The sequence below is a fragment of the Ursus arctos genome, unplaced genomic scaffold (genome assembly GCF_023065955.2).
Source record: "Ursus arctos isolate Adak ecotype North America unplaced genomic scaffold, UrsArc2.0 scaffold_14, whole genome shotgun sequence".
In the NCBI taxonomy this organism is placed as follows: domain Eukaryota; kingdom Metazoa; phylum Chordata; class Mammalia; order Carnivora; family Ursidae; genus Ursus; species Ursus arctos.
The window spans coordinates 21633820-21658071 of NW_026622808.1; the positions used below are offsets into that span (position 1 = coordinate 21633820).

The window sequence follows — 24252 nt, forward strand, 5'->3', positions numbered from 1 at the left end:
TTCCTTCCTTCCTTCCTTCCTTCCTTCCTTCCTTCCTTCCTTCCTTCTCCTCCTCCTCCTCCTCCTCCTCCTTCTTCTTCTTCTTTTCTTTCTTTCTTTCTTTTTCTCTTTCTTTCTTTCTTTCTTTCTTTCTTTCTTTCTTTCTTTCTTCTCTCTCTCTCTCTTTCTCTTTCTTTCTTTCTTTCTTTCTTTCTTTCTTTCTTTCTTTCTTTCTTTCTTTCAAGACTCAAGATCCACCCTTACAGCAAAGTTCAAGTACACAGTACAGTACTGTCGACTATAGTCACGTTGTTGTACACCGAGCCTCCAGAACTTATTCATCTTACAGAACTGAAACTTTGTGCCCTTAACCAACATCTACCTGATTTCCCCCTCCCTCAGCACCTGGCGACCACCTGCCTGCTCCTATGGGTCCCACTCGATGGAGGGCAAGGGCAGAAGCAGGCAGACCAGGTGGAGGTTATCACTGTGATTCAAGTGAAAGCGGCTGATGGTCAGACTGGGAGGCTAGCCCAGCTCAGACGCTGGGTGTATGGTGAAGGCGGAGCCCACCAGAACTTCTAACAGATTTGCCAGATTTCCAATATCTAGGTTATCAAACAAACCACCTCAAACTTAGTGGCAAGAAAAAAATACAGTCACTTCAGTGAGCTCACAGATTCTATGGGACAGCTGGTAGGGACAGCTGGATTCCGCTCCACACTGTCTGGGGCCTCTGATGGGAAGACCTAGCGGGCTGGAGGTGACTCTACTGTCCTGGGCTCTGGAAACATCAGGAGGTGCCTTCACTCATATGCCTGACACCTGGGCTGGGATGACTTGAAGTCTGGCCTCATCTGGGACTCTTGAGTGGGTCACCTCCATGTGGCTTGGGCTTCCTCACAACATGGCGGCAGGGAGCGTGCGCTCTGACAGAGCCAGGTGGAGGCTGCATGGCAGCTGTCACTTCCACTACTTTCTGTTGGTTATAAAGGAATCGCTAACACCATCCCAGATTCAAGGACAGGAGAACAGGGCTCTACTTCTTTTAATTAAAATGATTTTTTTTTAAAGTAGTCTCTGCACCCAGCATGGAGCCCAATGCAGGGCCTCAACTCACAACCCTGAGATCATAGACCTGAGCTGAGATCGAGAGTCGGATGCTCAACCGACTGAGCCACCCAGGCAGCCCCTGGACTCTACTTCTTGCTGGAGTGGCAAGGTCACATTGCATAAGAGCATGTGGCACAAAGAGATACTGTTGCAGCCATCTTTTGAAAATTCAGTTTGCCAGAGGCGTGGAGTGAGAGTAGAGAGAAGTCGTGGATGATGCTGAGACCATTGGCCCCAAAGGCTGATGGCGGTCCTCTGGAGAAGCACAGGCGGGCTGTCCTTTTGGGCAGAGTTCTCCAAATGGCTCCAGCCTGGTTATCCTACTGTCTTCGCTTGGCTCACAGGAAACTCCCACGTCCCTGCTGAACCAGAAGATCCAGCCACTCCTCCTGCAACCCTTTCCCACAAGCCCGTGCTCTTGCTTCTTGCTGTTTTAGACATGAGTCAAACCCTCATCCCTTGCTTTACCCACAGGATGAACAGACTTCTGTCTTTAATTCTCACCTTTTAAATAACTTCCAGTCAATGTCAAGCTCAGAACCTTCCTTTGCAAGTTCTGTGTATGTGACGGTGGTGACCAGCCCACAATGGTCTTTACATCCTGTTGTTCACGCCCTCGTGTTGTTTCCTCCCGCCATGACTCTGAGCTGGTCCATGTGAAAAAAAGAGTAGAGATCATAGTTTGTGATGTGTGGCTACATCATAAAAGGGGTCAATGACTTCCACCTTGGCCTCTGCCACACTGGGGCGGGGGACGCTCGATCAGCCCTTTGGAAAGAGTGCTTCATCTTGGAAGCAGATTCTCCAACCTCAGCACAGCCCCAGGGAGCCTCTTGACTGCATATGAGAGAACCACCCAGACAAGCTGCCCTTGAACTCTGAGCCACAGAAACGGCGCGCGAGAGTTAAGTGCTTGTTGTCCTTATGCAGCCAGAGATAACTGAGCCAGGGTCCTAGCACCTCTCTGTGGAATGTGGGAGTACTTAGCACCTATCCCTTTAACATTTGGTTGCAAATGTCACTTCCAGGGTGCCTTCCCTCTTTATCTCTCTACATTAGCCCCTATCCTATCCCACTACTCTATTTTACTTTTAAATAATGCTTAGTGACTATTGGAAATAAAATAAAAAAAAAACAAACCACATTATTTGTTTCTATGTTTATGCTAGTTCAGTGTCTGTCTTGTCTTGATGGAAAGTTCCATGAGAGAAGGAGCTTATCCATCTTTTCCACCCAGGGCCTGGTGCTCTAAGGCAGGGGTTGCTGTCTTTGTCACTTCTGTGCATGAATCCAAACTGGGAGAAAGGTGTGTGTGTGTGTGTGTGTGTGTGTGTGTGTGTGTGTGAATGTGTGTGTGAGTGTGAGTGTGTGTGTATACGTGGTTTGGGTGGTTCCCCTGAAGGTAGATTTGCATGCACTTGACTTTTGACGAAAAAGGGAACTGAGAGAAACTCCCGGCACCTGAGCAGGACGCAGAGGGGCAGAAGCTGACCGGCTCCGGCTCTCCCTCTCAGGCTCCCGCGTTAGCTGCAGCCATGTACACGTATACCAACTCTGGGTGCCAGGACCTGCCAGGTATGGCCCTGGCCAGGCTTGAGCTGGGGGCGAGGAATGGTCGGGACCCGGATCACAGTATTCCCCACCCTGTGGCTGCAAACGGGGGCCTGAGGGACAGAGGAGGGAATGGGCTGGGCTCTCACTTGCCTTTCCTCTGGAAGGGACCAGAGAGGAGGAGGATGGTGATGATTATGAGAACATGGCACCGCCCTACAAGGACCTTCCTCCCAAGCCAGGTAAGAGGACTTCTCAGAGGCTGGGTGGAGGAATGGGTGGTCTGTAGCCTGGGGAAAGCAGGGTCCCCAGGGCACACTGGCTGGGCATTAGCTGGGCATTATAGACGCGCAGTCAGCCTCCCGTGTACCCAGCTCATGCAAGGCAGCATGCGGGCAGGAGTACCTGTGTCTCCAACCTGCCCTTGAGGGTGTCTCTGTCCGATGGGAGAGGCAGTGCTAGGCACAGCCTCAGGGGAGCAGGTCTGAGTAGGGAGAATGGGGAAAATCTTGACGGGAATTGAGTGGTGGGAGGATTGGGGTCAGAGGAGGGGATGTTAGAGTGGGACTTAAGGGATGAGTTGGAGTTTGTTACGAAGAGAAGCCCAGCAGAGAACTGGCGGAGGCAAGGTCCTGAGACACGAAAGCTGGTGTTTCATAAAACTGTGAGTGGACCAGCGGCTCCCCAACCTCCTCGCGTTCACACGCAGGGCCCAGATTGACCTTTAGACTTGGGTGCTCCGTGCCTGGCCCAGGACTCAACAAGAGCCTGATAAGTGGGTATAAAAGTGAAGGCCTTAACTCTGCTGGGGTCCCTGGGGGTTGACTGTGCTGAGCTGGTGTCCTTGGACAGTGGCCATTCCATGCAGGGTGGGGCACCGTGTCCACCACTACTTAATCTGAAGAGAGAGCAACCTGGGGGTCCCTGGGCACCGTGGGGCTCAGAATGAGGTAGGAGGTGAACAAGGCTCGGCTGTTTGTCTGTCTCCTGGCTCTCACTCGGTCCTAGTGCAGTTCTCAAAGCCACCACCAAGGTGGGACTCCACCATCTCATCATCAGTGTTATCCCTTCCCCAAAGTTAGCCCCTCCCCGTCTCCGACTGCCGCCCGATCTCCACCCCATCTTTATTTCCAAATCCAAAGTCATCACTCTACTTCAGCACGACTAAACCCTAACTGTGACTTCCTCCCCCTGCCCCAGTGCAGCTCCATTCCCAATCTTTACCTCCACTACATCCTGAATCACAACCCTACTGCCACGTCCATCACTGTCCCCAACCCATCTTCAGCCCCATCCCCACCAACTACAGCCTTGACTGCAACCCCAGCCCAAACTCACCTGTGTCTTTAACTGAGGGTGAACAGTTGTCCCAGGTTCCCCAGGACTGAGTGATTTCCTGGGATGTGGGACTTCCCGTGAAAACTGGGCAAGTCCTGGATGACCCAGGATGGTTGGTCACTCTATCTGAACCCTGTCCCCACCTCTAACCCCAATTCCATTCTTGAGCTCAAACCTATCCATAGCCCTCCATTTTAGTCCCAGTCCTGGTTCCATCACTGCCTCTGATCTGTTTCCAATCTGCATACCAGCTCTAATTCTAAACTTCTCTTCTGCAGATTTAATGGCTCCGCCTAGGCCTCCGAGGGCAGGTGAGCTGGGGCTGGGGGTACTGGAGACCCAGTGCTGGCTTTGCCCTGCTCTGGGCCTGAGCAACCATTCCTCCTCCTCCCCACCCAGGAAAGAAAATGGAGAACCCTCCACTTCCCTGCAAGTCCCCGAAGATCAAAGGTGAGAATCGAGGGCTGGGGCCTTTTGGTTTACCTGGCTGAAGACCTGGTCTGCATAACCATTGTCTTTCTGACCCCTTCTAGGCCTGGATCTGAACCCTGTCTCCCGCACATCTCCTCAACTGGGTGAGCAGTGGGAAGATCCTTTAGGAAGTTTGGGAGGGGACACCTGGAGGTCTTCCCTCCAGTTCCCCCATTCTGACCAGAGAACAAATCAGATGGGAATGGGAGAGATGTTGATCTTGGAAGACCAAGTGTTTCAGCAACTTCTTTCCCCCAACAAGTTTTGAATAAATGTTTCTCTCCCTTTCTTCCAGGTGTCAATCTGGAGCCTCCTCCGTTCCAGCCATCTCCAGCTAGTAAGTCCTCATGCCCCCCCAGGTGGGCCCCTAGCTTCCCTGTCATGGTTGCAAGTATGCTTCAGTCAGACCTATAGGGACTCCCTAGAGGGAGACTCTGGGGCAGAGAAACGTGTCCTTTCAGAAGCTCCTCCTCTCTGAGTCTAGACCAGACCCTGAGGGATATAGGATGTCTGCCTGATACTCTTCAGGCCCCACCGCCTACTTGGTTAAGGTATGGGAAACATTCTCTGCCCCTGATGCAAAGACCCTAGAATGGGGAGCAGCTTGGGCAGCAGCCGCTGGAGAGTATAAGACAATGCGTCATACATGTTAGGAGCAGCGCTGGGTGCAAGTCACGCATGACCTCTCTAAGCCTTCAGGTCACTTACTTGCCAACTGGGAATAATAGTCACGTGTATGTCATAAGGGTGAGGATCCAATAAGATAATAAGGATGTGACGGGCTGCTTGGCACACAGTAAATTCCCTTCAGCGTTCCAGGTGGGGCTGTAGTTGCGTTAGGTTATGGTGATGGTGGTGGATTTGGAAGTGGGGATGGGATGGTGGTGTGGCTTTATTTGGAGATGGGGAGGGGGCTATGTTTGGGGAAGGGGTGGCCCTGGAGCACAGCAAGTGCTCTTCTGGGCTTCCTCAGGGTTCCTTCCCCCTGACCCTCTCTAGCTGACCCTGTCTGGTGATACAGTCATGACCACGGATCTCTGTCCCTCTGCTTTTGGAGAGACGCTCAAGTGTCTCTTCCTCACTCTCTAAAGCACCGATATTGGTCTCTTTGCCCCCATCCTCATCCCCCAGTAACTCCAGTGTCCCAGCTTAGTCGGAAGTCCATGTGTCCTGGGTGCTACCAGGAAGAGAGACTGGTGGTGTACCTGTGCATGCTGGTGGTGGTGTCACTGGTCCTGGGATGCACTGGTCTGGCTGTGACCCTGATTAAGTGTGAGTAGGAAGAGGGTGGGGCATGGGGAGAAGCTGAGCATGGGGCACGGGAGGACTTGGGCTCAAGATGGATTCTTCCTCATAGACCAGGAGATGGTGGAAGAGCTAAGGATATTAACCTTTCAGCAGATGGAGTGGCGAGCAAATGGTGAGTGCTTTCAATTGTCCCTTCATGCCATGCGTATTGAACACCCCGTGTGACCCCTCAAACCCAACTCCAAGACCACTTCCAATCCCATCTTTGCCAAGCCTTGTGCTAGGTATCGGGGCATGAGTAGGATAGTGAACACATCAGGCACAGTTCCTGTTCCTGTGGAGTGTGTGTGTGTGCGTGTGTGTGCATGTGTGTCTAGACCTCCACTGTCCAATATGGTGGCCATGAGTCACTGGCTATTGAGCATTTGCAATGTGGTCATTCCGAACTGAGATGTGCTGTAATTGTGAAATACACACCAATGTCAAAGACTTGCTACAAAAAAAAGAATGTAAAATATCTCAACAATATTAATAATAATAATAATCTTTCATATTGATTACTCATTGAAATTATACTTTGGATATATTGGGATAAGTAAAGAAATAACATTCAAATTAATTTTGCCTGCTTCTTTTGACTCTAAAAAAACGTGGCCATTAGAACGTTTAAAATTATGTACGTGGTTTATATTTTATTTCTGTTGGATAACACAGGCAGGTATTGAGAACCATTTACCAAATTGTCACTCGAATGAGCATAAAATTCCAAATCTCAATGAAGAGTCCGAAGGAAGACAATTTTTTTTTAAAGATTTTATTTATTTATTTGACAGAGATAGCGACAGCCAGTGAGAGAGGGAACACAAGCAGGGGGAGTGGGAGAGGAAGAAGCAGGCTCATAGCGGAGGAGCCTGATGTGGGGCTCGATCCCATAACGCCGGGATCACACCCTGAGCCGAAGGCAGACGCTTAATCGCTGTGCCACCCAGGCGCCCCCAAAGGAAGACAATTCTATGAAAAAAAATCTAGTTAGGGATCTTGACCTTATCTTTGGGGGGTCATACAGGGCTTCCCTAGGAAAAGAGTGCTACAGTTGAGTGAGGGAAGAGAAAAATTTAATCAGGTGAGAGGTTGAGGGTTCCAGGTATATGCAAAGGCCCTGTGGTAGGAGGCAACATCGTAAGTACAAGGGAGGAAGACGGTGCAGTTGAACAGGTGAGAGGTGGTGATGGCTTGGATGAGAGTGGTGGCCATGAGGATGGCGAGAAGTGGGTGGAGCAGAAAGGTTTAGGAAGTAAAACTGACTGGACCTGGAGATGGACGGGGAATAGCAGTGAGTAAGAGGGAAGGGTGTCAAGCTGGAAGAGGGCATGTTTGTGTGGGAGTAGTGGGAATACACGCATTAGCTGCAGCAAAGTCTTCTGGGCTGGCATGGCCTTCACCATGTTTGTTGAAGTCGAAAATTGTTCCATTCTATGCACATGCCTTCTCCGTACATCTCAGATCAAGCCACTCTTCTGCTCGAAACCCGCTGTTGGCTTCTCACTGCCCAGAGTCCAACACGAAACCCTTGGCTTAGCATTCAAGGCCCTGGACATCAGACCTCATCCTACTTTGAGCTTTAGCTCCTGTGAGGTTTGCCTTGACCTCTACCGCTGCAGCCTTCCCCAACACACTTGCCTCTGGACCTCGGCTTCCAAGGTGGCCCCTGCCTATGGAGGCTCTCTCTTCCTCTCACAGATACTGAGTCACCATCTTCCATCAAAAACCACCTCCTCCAGGAAGTCCCCCATCTCCACTCTTCCCCAAGGCTCAGAGATCAATCCCTCCTCTGAGCCACTCTAGGACTCTCTCTAGGCACTGTGCGTGTCATTTTGAGTGCTAGCACCAGCCACTAGAAAGAGGGTGCAGTGGGGAGCACAGATCTTGCTTCTGTCTAGTGTGTTTGCAGTCTGTGGAGGGTGGGTGGATAGATGGGGGGTTTGGGTTTCTAACCTTCCAGCCTATCTCTGCTGACAGTGACTGGCATGGCAGGGATAGCTGGCCTGAAGAAGGACATTGACCATATCAGAACTAACACCAACCAGTCCCTATTAGAACTTCGGGGCTTATTAGGTGAGTGAGACTTGGGGTACTGTCCTGAGATGGAGGGCATGACAGGGCTGGCACATTGCACAAATCCATGGGGACGAGTCTCACTGCAGTCTGTCTGAACGGTGCCCCCTGGAGTTGAGCAGTGCACAGCCTGCACAACTGTATATGGCACACCATGTACATGACCCTGGCTCTGGGGCCATTCTGACAGCCTCTTATTCTGTCCCCAGACTGTACCAGGGTCACCTGCCCGGAGGGTTGGCTTCCCTTTGAGGGCAAGTGTTACTACTTCTCCTCAACCACCAAATCATGGGATGAAGCCCGGAAGTTCTGCCAGGAGAATTACTCTCACTTGGTCATCATCAGTAGCTTTGCTGAACAGGTGATTGGTCCCTTCCAAGCCCTTGAGAATGGAGAGAAGTTGGAATTGCTTTTGAGCCACTAAGACTTTTAATAGTAAGGTTAAGAGGACAGACCCTACTTGAGTTCAAATCCTGATTGTGTTTCTTATTCTGAGTCTCAGTTGTTTTGCTAACCTGGAGATATAATAATGGCTCTCTCTTAGCACTTTCTATTCTCCAGGCTGTATTCCAAACATCTTATATCTTACATTAACATAATCCTCACAACAGCCCTGTAAATTAGTGTGTGAGTCAGGAGAGGTTATGTTCTGCCACAGTAACAGTCCCCGTAGCTCAGTGGTGAAAGTATAAGGGGACTCGGAAAGTTTCCACTTACTTGTACTCACAAAGCAAGTCACATGGGTCCTCCTATGCTTTTAGGTGGTAGGGAAGTAGTCCCACCCGTGGGGAATTGGCATTTTGTAAGCAACTGCAATGACTTGGTGCTACCACGATTAGACAGCAAAACCATTTGTACAAAGTACGTATTATTTGTACTTCACAGATGAGGAAACTGAGGCACAGGACATTTAAGAAACTTGCCTGTGGTCCCTTACAACTGGCCAGTGACAGAGCTGGGATTTGAGCCCAGATGTTTGCATGGCTTATCTTTCCCCATCTTTTTACTTTAATCTATCTCTGTCCTTATTTTCAAGTGGATTTCTTGTAGACAGCATATAGTTGGGTCTTGTTTCAATCTGACAATTTCTGGCTCTTAGTTGGTGTTTTTAGACCATTTACATTTGATGTAATTAAATTGATGGCTGAATGGCTGAATGACTGAATTGTACTTGCAGAACTTTGTGTCCAAGGCTCATGGCTCTCCACGGGTATACTGGCTGGGGCTGAATGACAGGGAACGCGAAGGGGACTGGAAGTGGCTGGATGGGTCACCGGTTACTCTGAGGCAAGTATGGAGGGCTCTTGAGGTCTCTGCTCCCTGTGGGTCTTTGTGCAGTCTGAGCCAGAAGTTTCTCTAGAATCCCAGGCCAGGCTGGATTGAGGAGGCTCAGGGGTGCTTTTCTGCCGATAGGGCTCCTGGTCCCCGTACCTTTTAAATTTTCCTCCATTGCAACATCTCCTCCTTTTAGCACAACTGCTCAAATACATTACGTCCTCAGGTCAGTGGTTGGGGGGAAAAAAGAAAGGAAGGGTGGCTACATGGCGGGAGGGAGAGGAAGCTTTTGATTTGCCAAGAGGCTGAGTGGGGTCTCTGTGTCTCTGTGTCTCTGTCTCTAACTCTCTGCACTTTACATATATTAACCCACTTATTTAATCTTTTTAGTAATCCTGTAAGGAAAGTACTGTTATCATCGCCATCTTATTTTATCTTATTTCTTATCATCTCCAATTTAAAGATGAGACTGATCATGGAGAGGTTAACCAACCTGCCTCGGGTCAGAGTGCTAGCAGGTGGCAGTGCCAGCCACCCTAGCTTTAAAGTCTATACTCTTGGCCATTACACTTTACTTTCTCAAGGAGTGTATGTATTTGTATTTTAAGTAAATGTTAACAAATTGTCCCCCATAGTGGTTATACCAATTTATTCTTTCACTGGCTTGACTATGTTTTTCTTCTTCAAGAGTTTATCAAACTTTTGTATAATTTGAATGGAATCACAATATAGTATTAATTTGCATTTCTCTTATAATGACTGAGATTGGGTATCTTCTCATATGTTTAATAGCCACAGGTATTAATTTTTCTGTGAACTGTTTATTCGTATCGTTGGTATATTTTTATATTGGGATTTAAAAAAAGATTTTATTTATTTATTTGCCAGAAAGAGAGAGCGAGAGAGCACAAGCAGGGGGAGTGGCAGGCTCCCTACTGAGCCAGGAGCCTGACATGGGGCTCAATCCCAGGACCCTGAGATCATGACCTAAGCTGAAGGCAGATGCTTAACCGACTGAGCCACCCAGGGTTCCCTTTATCAGGATTTTTTTTTTTTAAAGATTTTATTTATTTATTTGACAGAGATAGAGACAGCCAGCGAGAGAGGGAACACAAGCAGGGGGAGCGGGAGAGGAAGAAGCAGGCTCATAGCTGAAGAGCCTGATGTGGGGCTCGATCCCGTAACGCCGGGATCACGCCCTGAGCCGAAGGCAGGCGCTTAACCGCTGTGCCACCCAGGCGCCCCAGGATTTTTTTTCTTATTGATTTCTAAGAGCTCTTTATATATTAGAGATATTAGTGTCCTGACAGGGGATCTCATTTTTTATTAAAGATTCCTGGAAGAATGGGGCTCCTGGGCAGTGCAGTTGGTTAAACGTCTGACTCTTGGTTTCAGCTCAGGTCATGATCTCAGGGTGGTGAGACTGAGCCCCCTGTTGGGTTCCATGCTCAACATGAAGTCGGCTTGAGATTATCTCTCCCTCTCTGCCCCTTCTGCTCATGCTCTCTCTCTCTCTCCCTCTGAAATAAGTAAATAAATCTAAAAAAAAAAAAAAGCAAAGATTTCTCAACATTTGCTGCAACGTGGATGGCACTGGAGGAGATAATGCTAAGTGAACTAAGTCAAGCAGAGAAAGACAATTATCATATGGTTTCTCTCATCTATGGAACATAAGAACTAGGAAGATCGATCGTTAGGGGAAGAAAGGGATAAAGAAAGGGCGGTAATCAGAAGGGGAAATGAAGCATGAGAGACTATGGACTCTGAGAAACAAACTGAGGCCTTCAGAGGTGAGGAGGGTGGGGGAATGGGATAGACTGGTGATGGGTAGTAAGGAGGGCACGTATTACATGGTGCACTGGGTGTTATACGCAACAAATGAATCATGGAACTTTACATCAAAAACCAGGGGTGTACTGTATGGTGACTAACATAATATAATAAAAAAACATAAAAAAAAAAAAAAGCAAAGATTCCTAGAGGACGGTACAACTCTGTGAACAGGAGGGCGTGGCATAGTGCGGCGCTGTGGGTGTCCCACTCAGACCCCGTCGTGGGGCTGGTGCAGCCCTCCCCCAGCAGGGGGCGCTGACTGCTAAAGGCTCACGATTATGGTTTCTCTGGGGAGTTGTCCTCAGCCCCGCTCAGCTAGAAGGTCACTCCACTCCCAGTGGGGTCTCCCGGTAGTGGCTGAGAGAAGCTGGATCCCTTGTCACAAGTCGAGATAACTCTGGGGTGCTATTCGTACCCTAGAATTTCCCCGTCGGGTCAGGCTGAGGCTAGACCAGGCTGAAGCCACATCCCTGCTCAACTCCTCCCCCGCCCCATCCTGCTTCTCCCACTCCTCTCCCGAGAGCACCCTTAGTAAATCCCACGCACCTGAATCGCCAAATCAGGCTCTGCTTTAAGGGAATGTGATCTAAGACACTACAGTACCTGGAAGGTTGGGAGGACTGTGGGGGCGAAGGAAGAGTTCTTTGTAAGAAGAGGCAGAAACTGAGTAGATGCAGGAAACGGATTCAGGAGCCCGAGACTGTCCTGGCGAACGGGGAGGTGCGGCTGAGTTAAAGCAGACAAGCTGCGGTGAAGGGAATAACTTGGCGGCTTCACGTAATTCTGAAAAGCTGAAGACAAGATTAGGATGGAAGAGACTTGAACCACGAAGGCCTTTCCTTCTCTCCCCCCATATTCTTTCTTTAATTAATAGATTTTATTTTTTACAGAAAATTTGAGCAGAAGGTACAGAGAAATGTATCCCATATTCCTTCTTTCCCGCACACATTTTCCTCTATTATTAACCTCTCGCATTCTGTGTGGCGCATGTTACAAGTGATGAACCAATATGGAGACATTATTATGAACTAAAGTCTGTGGTTTACATTAGGGCTCATTCTAAATGCTGTGCATTCTACGGGTTTTGACAAATGTATGATGTCATGTATCCACTGTCACGGTATCACATATAATGCTCTGAAACCCCCCTCTGAGCTCCATCTACTCATCCCTCCTCATGCCCGCTTTTCCTCTGTCCAGCTTTTGGGACCCAGAGGAACCCAACAACATCTTTGATGAGGACTGTGCCAGCATGAACAGAGGTGGCACCTGGAATGACCTCTCTTGTGACAAGAGTACATATTGGATCTGTGAGCGGAAATGTTCCTGCTGAACCCCACGGCTGAGGGTGGGTGTGGGTCCATACCCAGTGCCCCTCGGCTCTTGGGATGAGAGCCTCCTGCCCTTCCACGGAAGACTCCGCCTCTCCATGAGCCGACACGGATATACCTAAGATGGAACGAGGAGCTTGGGTGTTGCAAGTGCCGTGGGTGCAAGTGAGAGCATTTCTAGGGCGAGGACTTGAGGGCTTGTTCTTTTTTTTTTTTTTTTAAAGATTTTATTTATTTATTTGAGAGGGAGAGTGAACGAGAGAGAGTGCAGACAAGCAGGGGCAGAGGCAGAAGCAGACTCCCCCGCTAAGCAGGGAGCCCGATGAGGGGCTCGATCCCGGGACCCCGGGGATCATGACCTGAACTGAAGGCAGACGCTTAACGACTGAGCCCCCCAGGTACCCCGTGGGCTTGTTCAATCAGATGGTGTCTTAGTCTGTTCAGGCTGCTCTATCAGAAAGCTGTAAACTGGGTGGCTTATGAACAACAGAGATTTATTTATTGAAATTCTGGAAGCTGGGAAGTCCAAGATCAAGGCATAGGATGTAACGAGGGCCCACTTTCTGATTCATAGATGGCCATCTTCGTGCTGTGTTCTCCCACGCGGGAAAGGGTGAGAGCTCTCTAGGTCCCCGTTATAAGGACACAAGAGTTCTACCCTCATGACCTAATCAGCTCCCAAAGGCGCATCACATTGGGTTGGATTTAACAAATGAATTGGGTGAGAGCCCGCGATTCAGTCTGTAGAAAGTGCTTCACTGGAGGGGGACCAGGTCTTAGGGATTGTCTGCCAGTTCTGGGGTCTGAGGACACTCACCAAGTCCCCGATCATGGCTCTTAGGCAGCAGTGCTGGCCTGGGGGCTCCGGGTCTGACCATGACTGAGTTGGAGCTGAAAACACTCCGGCTCCTCTGGACCGTGGTGTGCTGGGACGGGGCTCCCACTTAGGGAGCCCACCTGATGCAGAACAGCTTCCGGGAAGCAGGGGGGCAGCATTATTCTTGACAGGCGACTTTCTCCGTACCTCAGGTGAGGTTTGCCCAGCCAGGTGGCAGAATCAGGCCTTTGCCAAGACGTGTCCTGTGAAACTTCTAGAAAGGCAGACCAGCTGAAAGGCAAGACTGCTCACCCAATGTGTACTCAGATTCCCAGGACCCCAGTGGAGCTCTCCACCTGCTGGTGACTTGAGGCTGTGTGTGGTTTGTAAAGATCTTTGAGGAAGTAACTCACTTTACTTCTGACGGGACCTTCTTGGGCTATTAGCTCTTGCCACGTTAGAACTCAAAATGTCAGTTCACGGCGTGGTCCTTGCCCGCTGTTGGTTCGCTGTCATAATAAAGCACCGTAGACTGGCTGAAATGAGAGAAATGCATTGTCTCACTGTTCTGGAGGCTGATGTCTGCGATCAAGTGTTGTCAAAGTGGTTGGTTTCTGGTGAGACGTCTCTCCCTGACTTCTAGATGGCCCTCTTCTCCCTGTGTCTTCACAAGGACTTCCCCTTGTGTGTGTATCTGTGTCCTAATCTCTTCTGTTTATGAAGACACAGGTCATATTGGATTAGGGCTGATTGTAATGACTTCATTTTCGTTAATTACCTCTTCAAAGACCCTACCTCAAGGTACAGTCACATTCTGACATACTGGGGGTTAAGACTTGAACACATGAATTTTGGGGGAGATGCAATTCAGCCTCTAATACCCACTGATTGACTGGTGCTCCTCCAGTGATTATGACAATGAAAAGCACCCCCTAGGGGGCTGGTACTACCCTGCAGCTGAACACAACACAACACGGCAATCCCTTTGGACCATCCCTGAATCATATCCAAAAGTAGGTAGATATTCTCCAAACTGATCAATTTACTGATCAACAACTACCCATGATGAGTAGCAGAATCCTTGCATTGACTGAGAGCAGGTGATTATGGCAAAGAGGCTCTGAGCAGAGGGGCAGTGGGGGAGGGTAGCATTCACCTCATTTCCTGTTCCCATCTCTACTTGTCTCCTCCCACCTCTACACCTGCCCCGACTCGCCAGTACTGAAACCAGCCCCCCATGTAGACTACAGACTGCAGAGTGGGTGGGCACCCCATTCTAAGCCCTCTACCCAGGGGGCCGCTGGTCCAAGTGACTGTTTTTCTGGGTCAGGGGAAGTTTCTGCATCTCAGAAGAGGAAACTTCAGCTTCCCCCAGTGTGTTGAAAAATGGGGAAATGGGGCTGTGGTCACATCTTTGAGTCATGCTGGGGGCGTTCCACAGTGGAGCTGGTTCAAACCTATCTCCCTTCCACATCTCTCATGATTGTCTAATTTTAGGTAGAGAGGTAAGTGTGACGGAGGTCCCCTTTACCACTTTGGGTCCAGGGGAGCAAAGGTTGGACATTCTTGGTGGATAAAAATAACAAAAACCACGGTTTATCAGCACGTTTTATGGGCTAGATAGACACAGTAACTCCCACTGAATCTTCACAATGACTCTGTACGGCTGGAACAATTACTGACCCCATTTTATAGCTGGGGAAACGGAGGCTTGCCCATTGTCATTGAGTGGATAAGTTGCAGAGCTGATTTTTGGACTCAGTCTGTGTCTCCAATGGTTGATCTCTTTCTACAGCATCTGCCACCTTTCAAGGGACTGTCTGTAAACCTGAATTATTCCTGTGGGCCCCAACCTTGTAGCTCTTATCTTGGCTGGCAATTATGGAAAGAGACCAGTATGGTGTGGTGGAACAGACATCGTGGGCTGAGGTAGGAGCCTAGGAATGGAGTTCTGGGTCTACTGATGATAATCTGTGTGGCTCTCCTGGGGCTATTACAATAATGCAGGTGAGAGGGGAAAGGGACCAGTTAGGACAAAAATTAATCTATTTTGAAGATAAAACTAATGGGATTTGCTGATGGATTGGATATGGAGTATGAGAGAAAGACAGGAGTAAAGAGTCACCCCAAAGTTTTCAACTTAGTCAACAGAAAAGATGGAGTTATTATTACCTAGAGCTGAGGAAGAAAAAAATGCTATGAACACATTTATTTATTTAAATTAAAAAACAAGATTTATTTATTTTAGAGAGAGAAAGCACTCAAGCAGGGGCGGGGCAGAAGGAGAGAGAGAATCCTCAAGCTGACTCCCCTTTGAGCTCGGAGCCTGACACGGGGCTTGATCCCAGGAACTGAGCCGAAATTAAGGGGCAGATGCTTAACCAACTAAGCCACCCAGGCACCCCCATACATTTATTTATTTATTAAGATATTTTATTTTTAAGTAATCTCTACACCCAGTGTGGGGCTTGAACCCACAACCCCGGAATTAAGAGTCACGTGCTCTGCCGACTGAGCCGGCCAGGTGCCCCTGAACACATCTGGATTAGGTGGTTCATGAACTCTTGCTGAAGTTCAAGAATGGAGAATCTTGTGTGCAGCGGATGTGGCCATGACTTACTTAGATCCTTGAGCAACTCCATTTTCAGCGACTTCTAATGGCCAGCAACTGCCACCAGAGTCCTCCTGGTCTGGCACATGGCAGGTGAGACGTGCCATCAGGGAAATGGTTTCTGGAAGAGCTCTCAACCAAAGCCTGGACTTGGTGTACACATACCTCAGCTCCCTCACCCCTCAGATGAGATGAGTTTGAGGTGTGTGCCTTGTGCTCATCCAGGAGACCCCGCTAGGATTAAGCTTCCATTGTCTTCAGTGGTAGCCTCCTTGATAACACATCTTTGAATACATCTTGTACTGGCTGCCTTTCTTTCCCTGGCTCACTTCTTCACCCTCCTGCTGATGTTTCTTGGGATCACCTCCAAAATAAACTACTTACACTTGAATCCTTGTCTCAGTGTTTGCTCTTGGGGGAACCCAAATCGAGACACTCTGGGATAGGAGAAGATGGGCTTATGATGTGGTTCTGGTTTGCCTGGGATGGAGGGGTTCCTGGGATGTGGGACTCCCCGTGCTAAAGATGAAAAGTGCTCCCAATGTTCATAGCAGCATTGTCCACAATAGCTAAATCGTGGAGGGAGCTGAGATGCCCTTCAACAGATGACTGGATTAAGAAGATGTGGTCCATATATACAATGGAATATTACTCAGCTATCAGAAGGAACGATTACCCAACATTTGCAGCAACATGGACGGCACTGGAGGAGATAATGCTAAGTGAAATAAGTCAAGCAGAGAAAGACAATTATCATATGGTTTCACTCATTTAGGGAACATAAGAAATAGCAGGGAGATTGGTAGGAGAAGAAAGGGAAGAAGAAAGGGGGGGGGTAAACAGAAGGGGGAATGAACCACGAGAGACTATGGACTCTGGGAAACAAACTGAGGGCTTCAGAGGGGAGGGGGGTGGGGGAACGGGATAGGCTGGTGATGGGTAGTAAGGAGGGCACGTATTGCATGGAGCACTGGGTGTTACACACAAGTAACGAATCATGGAACATTGCATCAAAAACTAAGGATGTGCTGTATGGTGACTAACATAATATAATAAAAAATTATTATTTAAAAAAAAAGATGAAAAATGCTGGGCAAATGGGATGAGCTGACTGACCTTATAGGATAGTGCAGTAGGAAAACCAAGAGAAGAGAAAGCTTCCAGAAGAAGAGGGGATAATGCGTATGCAGATCAAACCATCGTGTGTACAACTTTTATCTGTTAATTATACCTCAATAAACCTGGAAAAAATACTTGATTATAAAAAAAAAGAAGAGGACCAGTGGAGTCCACTGTGACCCAAATGTCAAGTTAAAATAGATTGAGAAGCCTCCATCCTTAGCACTGAGGAAGCACTTGGGACATTGAGCCATCCCTGGGTGTGTTGGAGGCAGAAATGAGACGTAATGGCTGAGCAGTGAGGGGGTGGGAGGAAGTGGGGACAGCAGAGCGTAAACAACTTTTCTAGAATTTTGGCTGTGAAGAGAGAGGGAGAGAGAGAGGAAGAAAGAGAGAGTTAATTGCAGCAGGGAGGATTTTGTTGGGTAGAAGGGACCTGAATGCCTCCCAGCTACTCTTCCCAAACCTCTTATTATTCTCATGTCAGATCTCTTGGGACTCCCAGACTAATTTTTTTTTCCTACATAATTTTTATCTTTTGGCATTTTGCTCTGGGCTTTGAGAGGTTTCTTCCACGTGGTCTTCCAAGCCACTAATTAGGTTCTTGACAGTGACCACACTCTTCTTTAATTAATCCAGAAAAATTTCTCTTTTTAATTATTCCATTTTTATTTAGTTCCATAGAGCATTTTGGCACTGTCCTCGAATCTCCTTACATTCTTATTTTATTTTTATTTCTTTATTTACTTATTTATTTTTTAAAGATTATTTATTTATTTGACAGAGAGAGAGACAGCCAGCGAGAGAGGAAACACCAGCAGGGGGCGTGGGAGAAGAAGAAGCAGGCTCCCACCGGAGCAGGGAGCCCAATGTGGGGCTAGATCCCAGGACCCTGGGTCACGCCCTGAGCCGGAGGCAGACGCTTAACGACTGAACCACCCAGGCGCCCCTACATTCTTATTTTATTGTGTTCAATTCTTATTGGAATTATTCTTGTTTTATTTTATTTTATTTATTTATTTTAAAGATTTTATTTATTTGTTTGGCAGAGAGAGACAGCCAGTGAGAGAGAGAACACAAGCAGGGGGACTGGGAGAGGAAGAAGCAGGCTCCTAGCGGAGGAGCCTGATGTGGGACTCGATCCCAAAATGCCGGGATCACGCCCTGAGCCTTAAGGCAGACGCTTAACGACTGCGCCACCCAGGCGCCCCTGGAATTATTCTTGTTTTAAGTTGTCTGTCTACTCCAGCAGCTCAATTTGATGGGTGTCAGTTACATCAGACCACCCTCTTTCCAGCTGCTGGGACCTCTCAGTGTTGTTATTTTGTCCTGGGGCCCAGACCTGGGGTTGAGAACTCTAAGCAGGGGCAGTTTCCCAAGTGACAGAAGGTGATGGATTCTCCACCCCAAGAGGTGCCTCTGCACACCAGAGGCACCTTGTTCCCCAGTCTCCTTGTTCCCTTCTAGATTTAGTAACAGGGTTAATCTTGGGGCCAGAGGAATCTCTCTCACACACACAGAAACACACACACACACACACACACACACACACACACACACACGAGAGTGCTGCTGGCCTGTCCCAGGAGGTCCATGGACCCCTGTGGGCCAGACGCTTCCTGGAATGGATGGTGTCTGATCTTTGGCTCTTCAGCTTATCTTGGGACTCTCCACCTGGTGCGTGGGGGAGAAATTTCAACCCCAGGTTTTCCTTTGGGGTTTCCCCCAGAGATACCTCATCTTTACACAGCTGCCATTGGTCCCAGCAGACTTTTGGTTCAAAGAAGTAGGTATATTCGTGTAGGGGGTAGAGAGGAATTGAGAAATGTACAAGTGGCCATTTTCCTTGCATCTGCCATTTCTCTTTCTTTAGCACAGGGGCCAGCAAACTATAGCTTGGGGGAGGGGGTCAAATCCTGAGTGCAGCCTGTTTTACTATGGCCAGTGAGCTAGAAATGGTTGTTAGATTTCTAAGGGGCACTCACACACACACACATACCCTGAAAAGTCTCAACTATTTGTTATTTGGCCTTTTGCAGAAAAAGTTTCTTGACCTCTTTTTAGCGTATTTAAATACCACTGGGGAAGAACCAGGAAAGAGCATGTCAGAGAGTTGGAAGACTCAAGACAGAGAGAGGAGATATCAGTGGAGAAAGGTCCCCAAACAGGGAGGAGGGGATGAGCAAAGCATAGAGGGAAGGATTAGCCTTAAACAAGAGGAGGGACCCCCTTGCTGTTGTGGAAGAATGGAGGAAGGGACCACGGGGATCGATGAGGGAAGGAAGCAAGGGTGGGTATGGATGTGGATGTACTGTAAGGGATACCACGAAGTTGAGGTAGTTTCCATCAGCTGGTGTTTACTATCAATGTGGAGTAGGAGACAAGGTCTTCTGCCTCATGTAAAGGGAAAGGTGATGAGGATTGAGGAAGGAAGTGAAAAACTGTAACCTTGCATGAGGGGAAGTTGACTAGGGTAAGAAGAGCAAGTTCCAAGTAGCATGGAGAGTCTTGTTTAGATCAGAAAACATACATTTGTAATGACTCCGAGATGAGTGTCTGGGATCTCACTGCCCTGATGGAGAAGTGGTTAAGAGATGTGGTTTGTTCATAAGGACAGATGCTTTGGACTGCAAGTAACATTACCTGACCCAAAGTGGCTTAACAATAGGTGCTTATTTGTGTCATATAGGAGGAAGTCCAAGGTTTGGTTCAGTAGCTCAACAATGTCATAAGAGCCCAGATTATTTTCTTCTTTGTGCGCTTCCATCCTCAGTATTTACGTGGTGGTACCTTCCCTCCAAGCATCATATTACTGTCTAACAGCCAAAAATAAGAAGTCATGGGCAGGCTCTTCTTGAATTTGTCGTTGTTTTTATCAAGGAGAAAAAGTATTTTCCAGTAGGTGTTTCTTTTTTTTTTTTTTAAGATTTTATTTATTTATTTATTTGACAGAGATAGAGACAGCCAGCGAGAGAGGGAACACAAGCACGGGGAGTGGGAGAGGAAGAAGCAGGCTCCCAGCAGAGGAGCCTGATGTGGGGCTCGATCCCACAACGCCGGGATCACGCCCTGAGCCGAAGGCAGACGCTTAACCGCTGTGCCACCCAGGTGCCCCTCCAGTAGGTGTTTCTTATATCTCATTGTCTAGAATCGGTCCCAATGCACCCATCCTAAAACAATCTCTAGCAAATAGGAACAGGGTCACTATGGTTAGTTTAGACTTGGGTTTCTCGATCTCAGCACTACTGACATTTGGGGGTTGACAACCCTTTGTCGTGTGTATGTGGGAGCTGTCTCGTGCCTTGTAAGATGTTTAGCAGCATTTCTAGCCTTTACCATATAGATGCCAGTAGCATTCCCCACCTTTCTCCAGTCATGACAACAAAAAATGTCTCCAGACATTGTCAAATGTCTCTAGTTGGGGGATCACTTCTAGTTGAGAATAACTGGGCTTAATCCAATCTCAACTGGACATCCCATGTCCAAGCGTATTGCTGTCCCAAGTCTGCAAACAATGAAGGTTCTGCTAATAAGGAGTATATGACCTGGTAAAGACTGTTGAGCAATCTGCAGTATTACCATTGTTGGGTTGGTCCTGGGTTGAGGGTTTCTCAGGTAGTTATGGAACCAGAACGAGGGAGCAAGGTGTTGAAAGTAAGGAAGAAAATCATTTGACATGGTTGGTCATGAGATTTAGCCTGGATAAGAAAGGAGGTAAAGCTGATGGTTTGGGAGAAGCTGATGGTCTGAAGGACTGGATGAGATTAAAGAGCGGGGTCAGGATGAGTGAGTGTAAGAACGTGAGGAAAGACCTTGGAAGGGGGCTTCCTTGTTTCCAAAACATCAAGGGAGTACTTGCAAAGGCCATTATTCAGGTGTCCGGGGACAAGCATTGGCTAAACACATGAGAGTGAAGAGAAATCCAATGAAACACACATTTATTGAGAGCCCAGTATGCAGAGCAAACATTTCAGGAAGTAAAGGCTAAACCTTTCCTCTCCAAGGATGACTTCTGTAATGATTTCCCTTGTCCTCAGCTTTGTTCTTCACCACGCGAACCAGATCCATGGGTGTGACTTTCCACGTGGAGTTGAATGTTCTAGTCTGAATATTTTCTCTTCACTAACTCTGGAAAAACATCCCCCCACAAAAGATGTTTAGATTAAAGGTAGATGTAAGGATGAAGCAAAACAAACCACCAATAACAACAAAACAGAGAGAAGTGGATTAAAGGCAGAGTGTGTTACCAAAGCGGTAGGTTCTTTGCCTACTCAATACCATTTGCTGAATAGCCAAGTAACAAGACAGTATGGGACAGCAAGCAGGTGATTTATTTAATGGCCAGAGAACAGAGAAGGGGAGCTCATGTTCTAAAGGTACCTTCTCCCCGATTAGGTCATTGTTAGGGTTTTATGGGGTTAGGGTAATTAAGGGACTGGTAAGCAAGCTGACCTGGGGTGGGGGGGGTTTCGAGGCAGGGGGAAGAGGCTTCTAGGAGTCAGAGTGCCAACTCTGTTCTTCCTTAAAGTGGCACAGTGGGATCTGCCATTTCGCTGGTAGGTGTATTTTTTGTTATTACAGTTAGATGACAATGTTCTTGAGGTCATCTGGAGGGTTAACATGGCGTCTGAACTGGATCAAGTCAGTCAAAAACTGGGTTATTGGGGCTTCTTCAGAGCTTGTTAGTAAGCCCCTAGTGACAAGAGCTCCCTCCAGCGTGCAAGGATGACGCGATCTAGCATTTTGGAATCTGAGGTCAGAGTGGCCTTCTGCGGCTTATGTGGGAGGACTTCTCAAAAAATCCCAGATGAAGAATTCTTTTTTTTTTTTGAAAAAAATTCAGACATAGTATCCTGCTCCAGAATTTAAGTTGGTTTGTGTCTATGAAGAAAGGCTAGACTCTAAGCCCGTGAAGGCAGAGACTGTGTTGGTCTTGTTCCTTTTGTAGGTCCACTGTCTACTACGGCATCTTGACACATTGCAGAACTCAACAAATATAGTTTTTACCACCCACAAGTTGCAGCTTGGTTTACAAGCCCCAAGTCCCACAAGAAAACCAATACCTCCTACAGCAGCCCGTGAGGATGGCGGTTCCTGGCCTGGTTGAGGAATGAGTCATTGTATGCAGGACGTCCAAAGCTATCATTCCCTCTTACTATTTATGGTTCATTCACAGAACTCCCTGCCCAGTCAAGCATGACTTTTTCCACAAAGAGTATTGCCTGGTTACACAAGTGGCCTTTCAATGTTAGCAAATTTCTAGGGAACAGAACTAAAAGTTTAACTCAGGGCAAATTTGTCCATGGAGAGTGAAAGGACTTTTATTTTTTTTTTAGCTTTTTAATCATATCCTGTGCCTAGAAAAATAAAAGCTTAAGAAATTATTTTAATTAAAGTGAATGTATTTCTTACAGGGAACTAATATATATATTCCCCTTTCAAAGATACAATCATCTTATTCAACTTCCACAATGTTAAGTAATGATAATAAAAATTTCCAGTTATTGGAGTGCCGAAAACTTGGGGAATTATTTTGGGTTATCTGGGAAGTCTTTCAAAGGTCACAGTCAGCAGCCAGCATCTTTTACAATTTTACTCTTATTGGGAATGATTAAACCTAACATTCATAAATTTTTTTTCTGATCCCTTGACATGCCCTAACCCTTTTTTCCTGGTCCTGTTTTCCTTTTGGTCCTTTTTACAAAGATTTGGAATGAATTTTCCTTTCTGCCCACCAAATAAGGATAGATTTTTTTTAGTGACTCAATATTTCCAATGCTGAGATTATCACATATTAGCTCAAGAAAATAGAAGACAAGGTGTCAGAAATTTCTCAATTTTGTTCATTTAAAAAACAACACATTCTAAAGCTCCTTGGCTAGCAGATGCGGTGGGAATACACATGGGAGTATAAAATGAAACTGGGAAAATTTTTATGGATTATGAGTTTTGGAGCCCATCTAGCTCATCTAGGGGTATGCCTTCTTAAAGAAGTATATTCTCTCATTTCTCCAAAAAGACAAATAAGGGACAACTATAGAGAGATACAAGGTAGTGCTTTGAGCTTGAGTTAAATCCATGGGCGAACAGATGGATACAAACCACTGAGTTCCACAGAGGTCTTCTTTCTAACAGGACCATTTCCTTTCCCTGGAACGTCCCATTATTCCATGCACCCCTCCCTTATAGTTATGTAGAACAGCTGGGGTGGGGTTCCTCTCTTTTCCATGGTATCTACCAACCCCACTGGGCTTACGTTCACCTCTCTATGGGACAGCGGGATTTCAGAGAATGATGACCACTGTGCTATGTCTGTGATTGGAAGTCTGTCCCCAAAAAGATTCTACTTTAGATGGTAATGGTGCTGGTGATATGTCTTACCCCTATTCTTTTGTATGACAAGAATATATACACAAACTAGCTTAAGCACTATGAGTGGTCAGGGAAGAGTCACACAGAAACAATATAGTGAGAACAGGAAATGCAAGCCAGGTCATCAGGTGGCACTCTTGGCCATTACCTCTGGGCAAGAGAGCTCATACTAAGACAGGGAGAGGGGATTTGGGGTGGGAAGGGGGGGAAGCATTAGAGTAAGTCACAAGCCCTCTTACTTCACTGGGTTTTGAGTCAGCGCCAAACTTGGTGGAAAGTGTATAAGTCTCAGACTCAGATTTAGATTTCATGATCTCTCCAAACCACTTTCGGACCTGGAACATCAAAGAAAATACTGGAATGTTCTTTTTAACACTGGTGAAGAGAAAAACCAGTGAGTCAGGAAAAGAATAAAGACATTATTTAAAAAACTTTCCCTACAACATGTAGTATATATGTATAACAGAATATTATTTATGGAGCCTTAGAAAGGAAGGAAATTCTGACACAGACTACAACATGCATGAACCTTGAAGACATCATGCTGACTGAAAGAAGCCAGGCACTAAAAGACAAATCCTGTCTGATTCCACATATAAGAGATCCCTATAATAGTTAAATTAGTTGAGCCCGAAAGTAGGATAGTGGTTACCAGGGACTTAGCAGCGGAGAATGGAGAGAAGAATGAATATGTGGACAGACAATGTGATAACACCAATATAGCACAAAGGTAATCGAAGTGATTGCCATATATGTGTTCATTGCACAATTCTTTTAACTTTTTTGTGTGCTTGAAAATGTTCATAATAACATGTTGGAAAAATTAACTTATTATGTAATGTCATCATATAGCTATTAAAACATATTAGTATGGAGACTACACCGACACATGGAAATGTGTTTAAGAATTCATGTGTTTACATGGTGTGGCAGATTGCATTATGGATTTCAATTATTCACTCCTGTCATAGTGTTACACCCTCATGGTGTAATACTTAGCCTCATGGTGGGTGGAGGGTTCTTTTCCCTTGACTTTGGGCTTGGACATTTGACTTTCCTTGGCCAATGGAATATCAGTG

The 24252-nt window shown here is 47.1% G+C and overlaps 2 protein-coding genes across 2 annotated transcripts in view; one reads left to right on the top strand and one right to left on the bottom strand.

Moving 5' to 3' along the window:
* Window positions 1-2480: 2480 nt before the first annotated feature.
* CLEC17A (C-type lectin domain containing 17A) lies at window positions 2481-13616 on the top strand. Its single transcript, XM_026488065.3, has 12 exons — window positions 2481-2667; window positions 2811-2885; window positions 4260-4292; window positions 4381-4431; window positions 4515-4556; window positions 4748-4789; window positions 5584-5724; window positions 5810-5872; window positions 7720-7815; window positions 8025-8176; window positions 8993-9102; window positions 12124-13616. The coding sequence occupies exons 1-12, from the start codon at window positions 2628-2630 to the stop codon at window positions 12254-12256; spliced, it is 978 nt and encodes a 325-aa protein (XP_026343850.1). The 5' UTR covers window positions 2481-2627; the 3' UTR covers window positions 12257-13616.
* Window positions 13617-20724: 7108 nt separating this feature from the next.
* Window positions 20725-24252, bottom strand: part of ADGRE3 (adhesion G protein-coupled receptor E3) — a 43779-nt gene continuing 40251 nt past the window's right edge. Inside the window, exons 15-16 of the mRNA XM_026488055.4 lie at window positions 23413-23508; window positions 20725-20929 (exon numbers count right to left, since the gene is read on the bottom strand). Of these exons, the coding sequence (XP_026343840.2) occupies window positions 20924-20929; window positions 23413-23508 (102 nt within the window). The 3' untranslated portion in view covers window positions 20725-20923. The remainder of the gene's footprint in view (window positions 20930-23412; window positions 23509-24252) is intronic.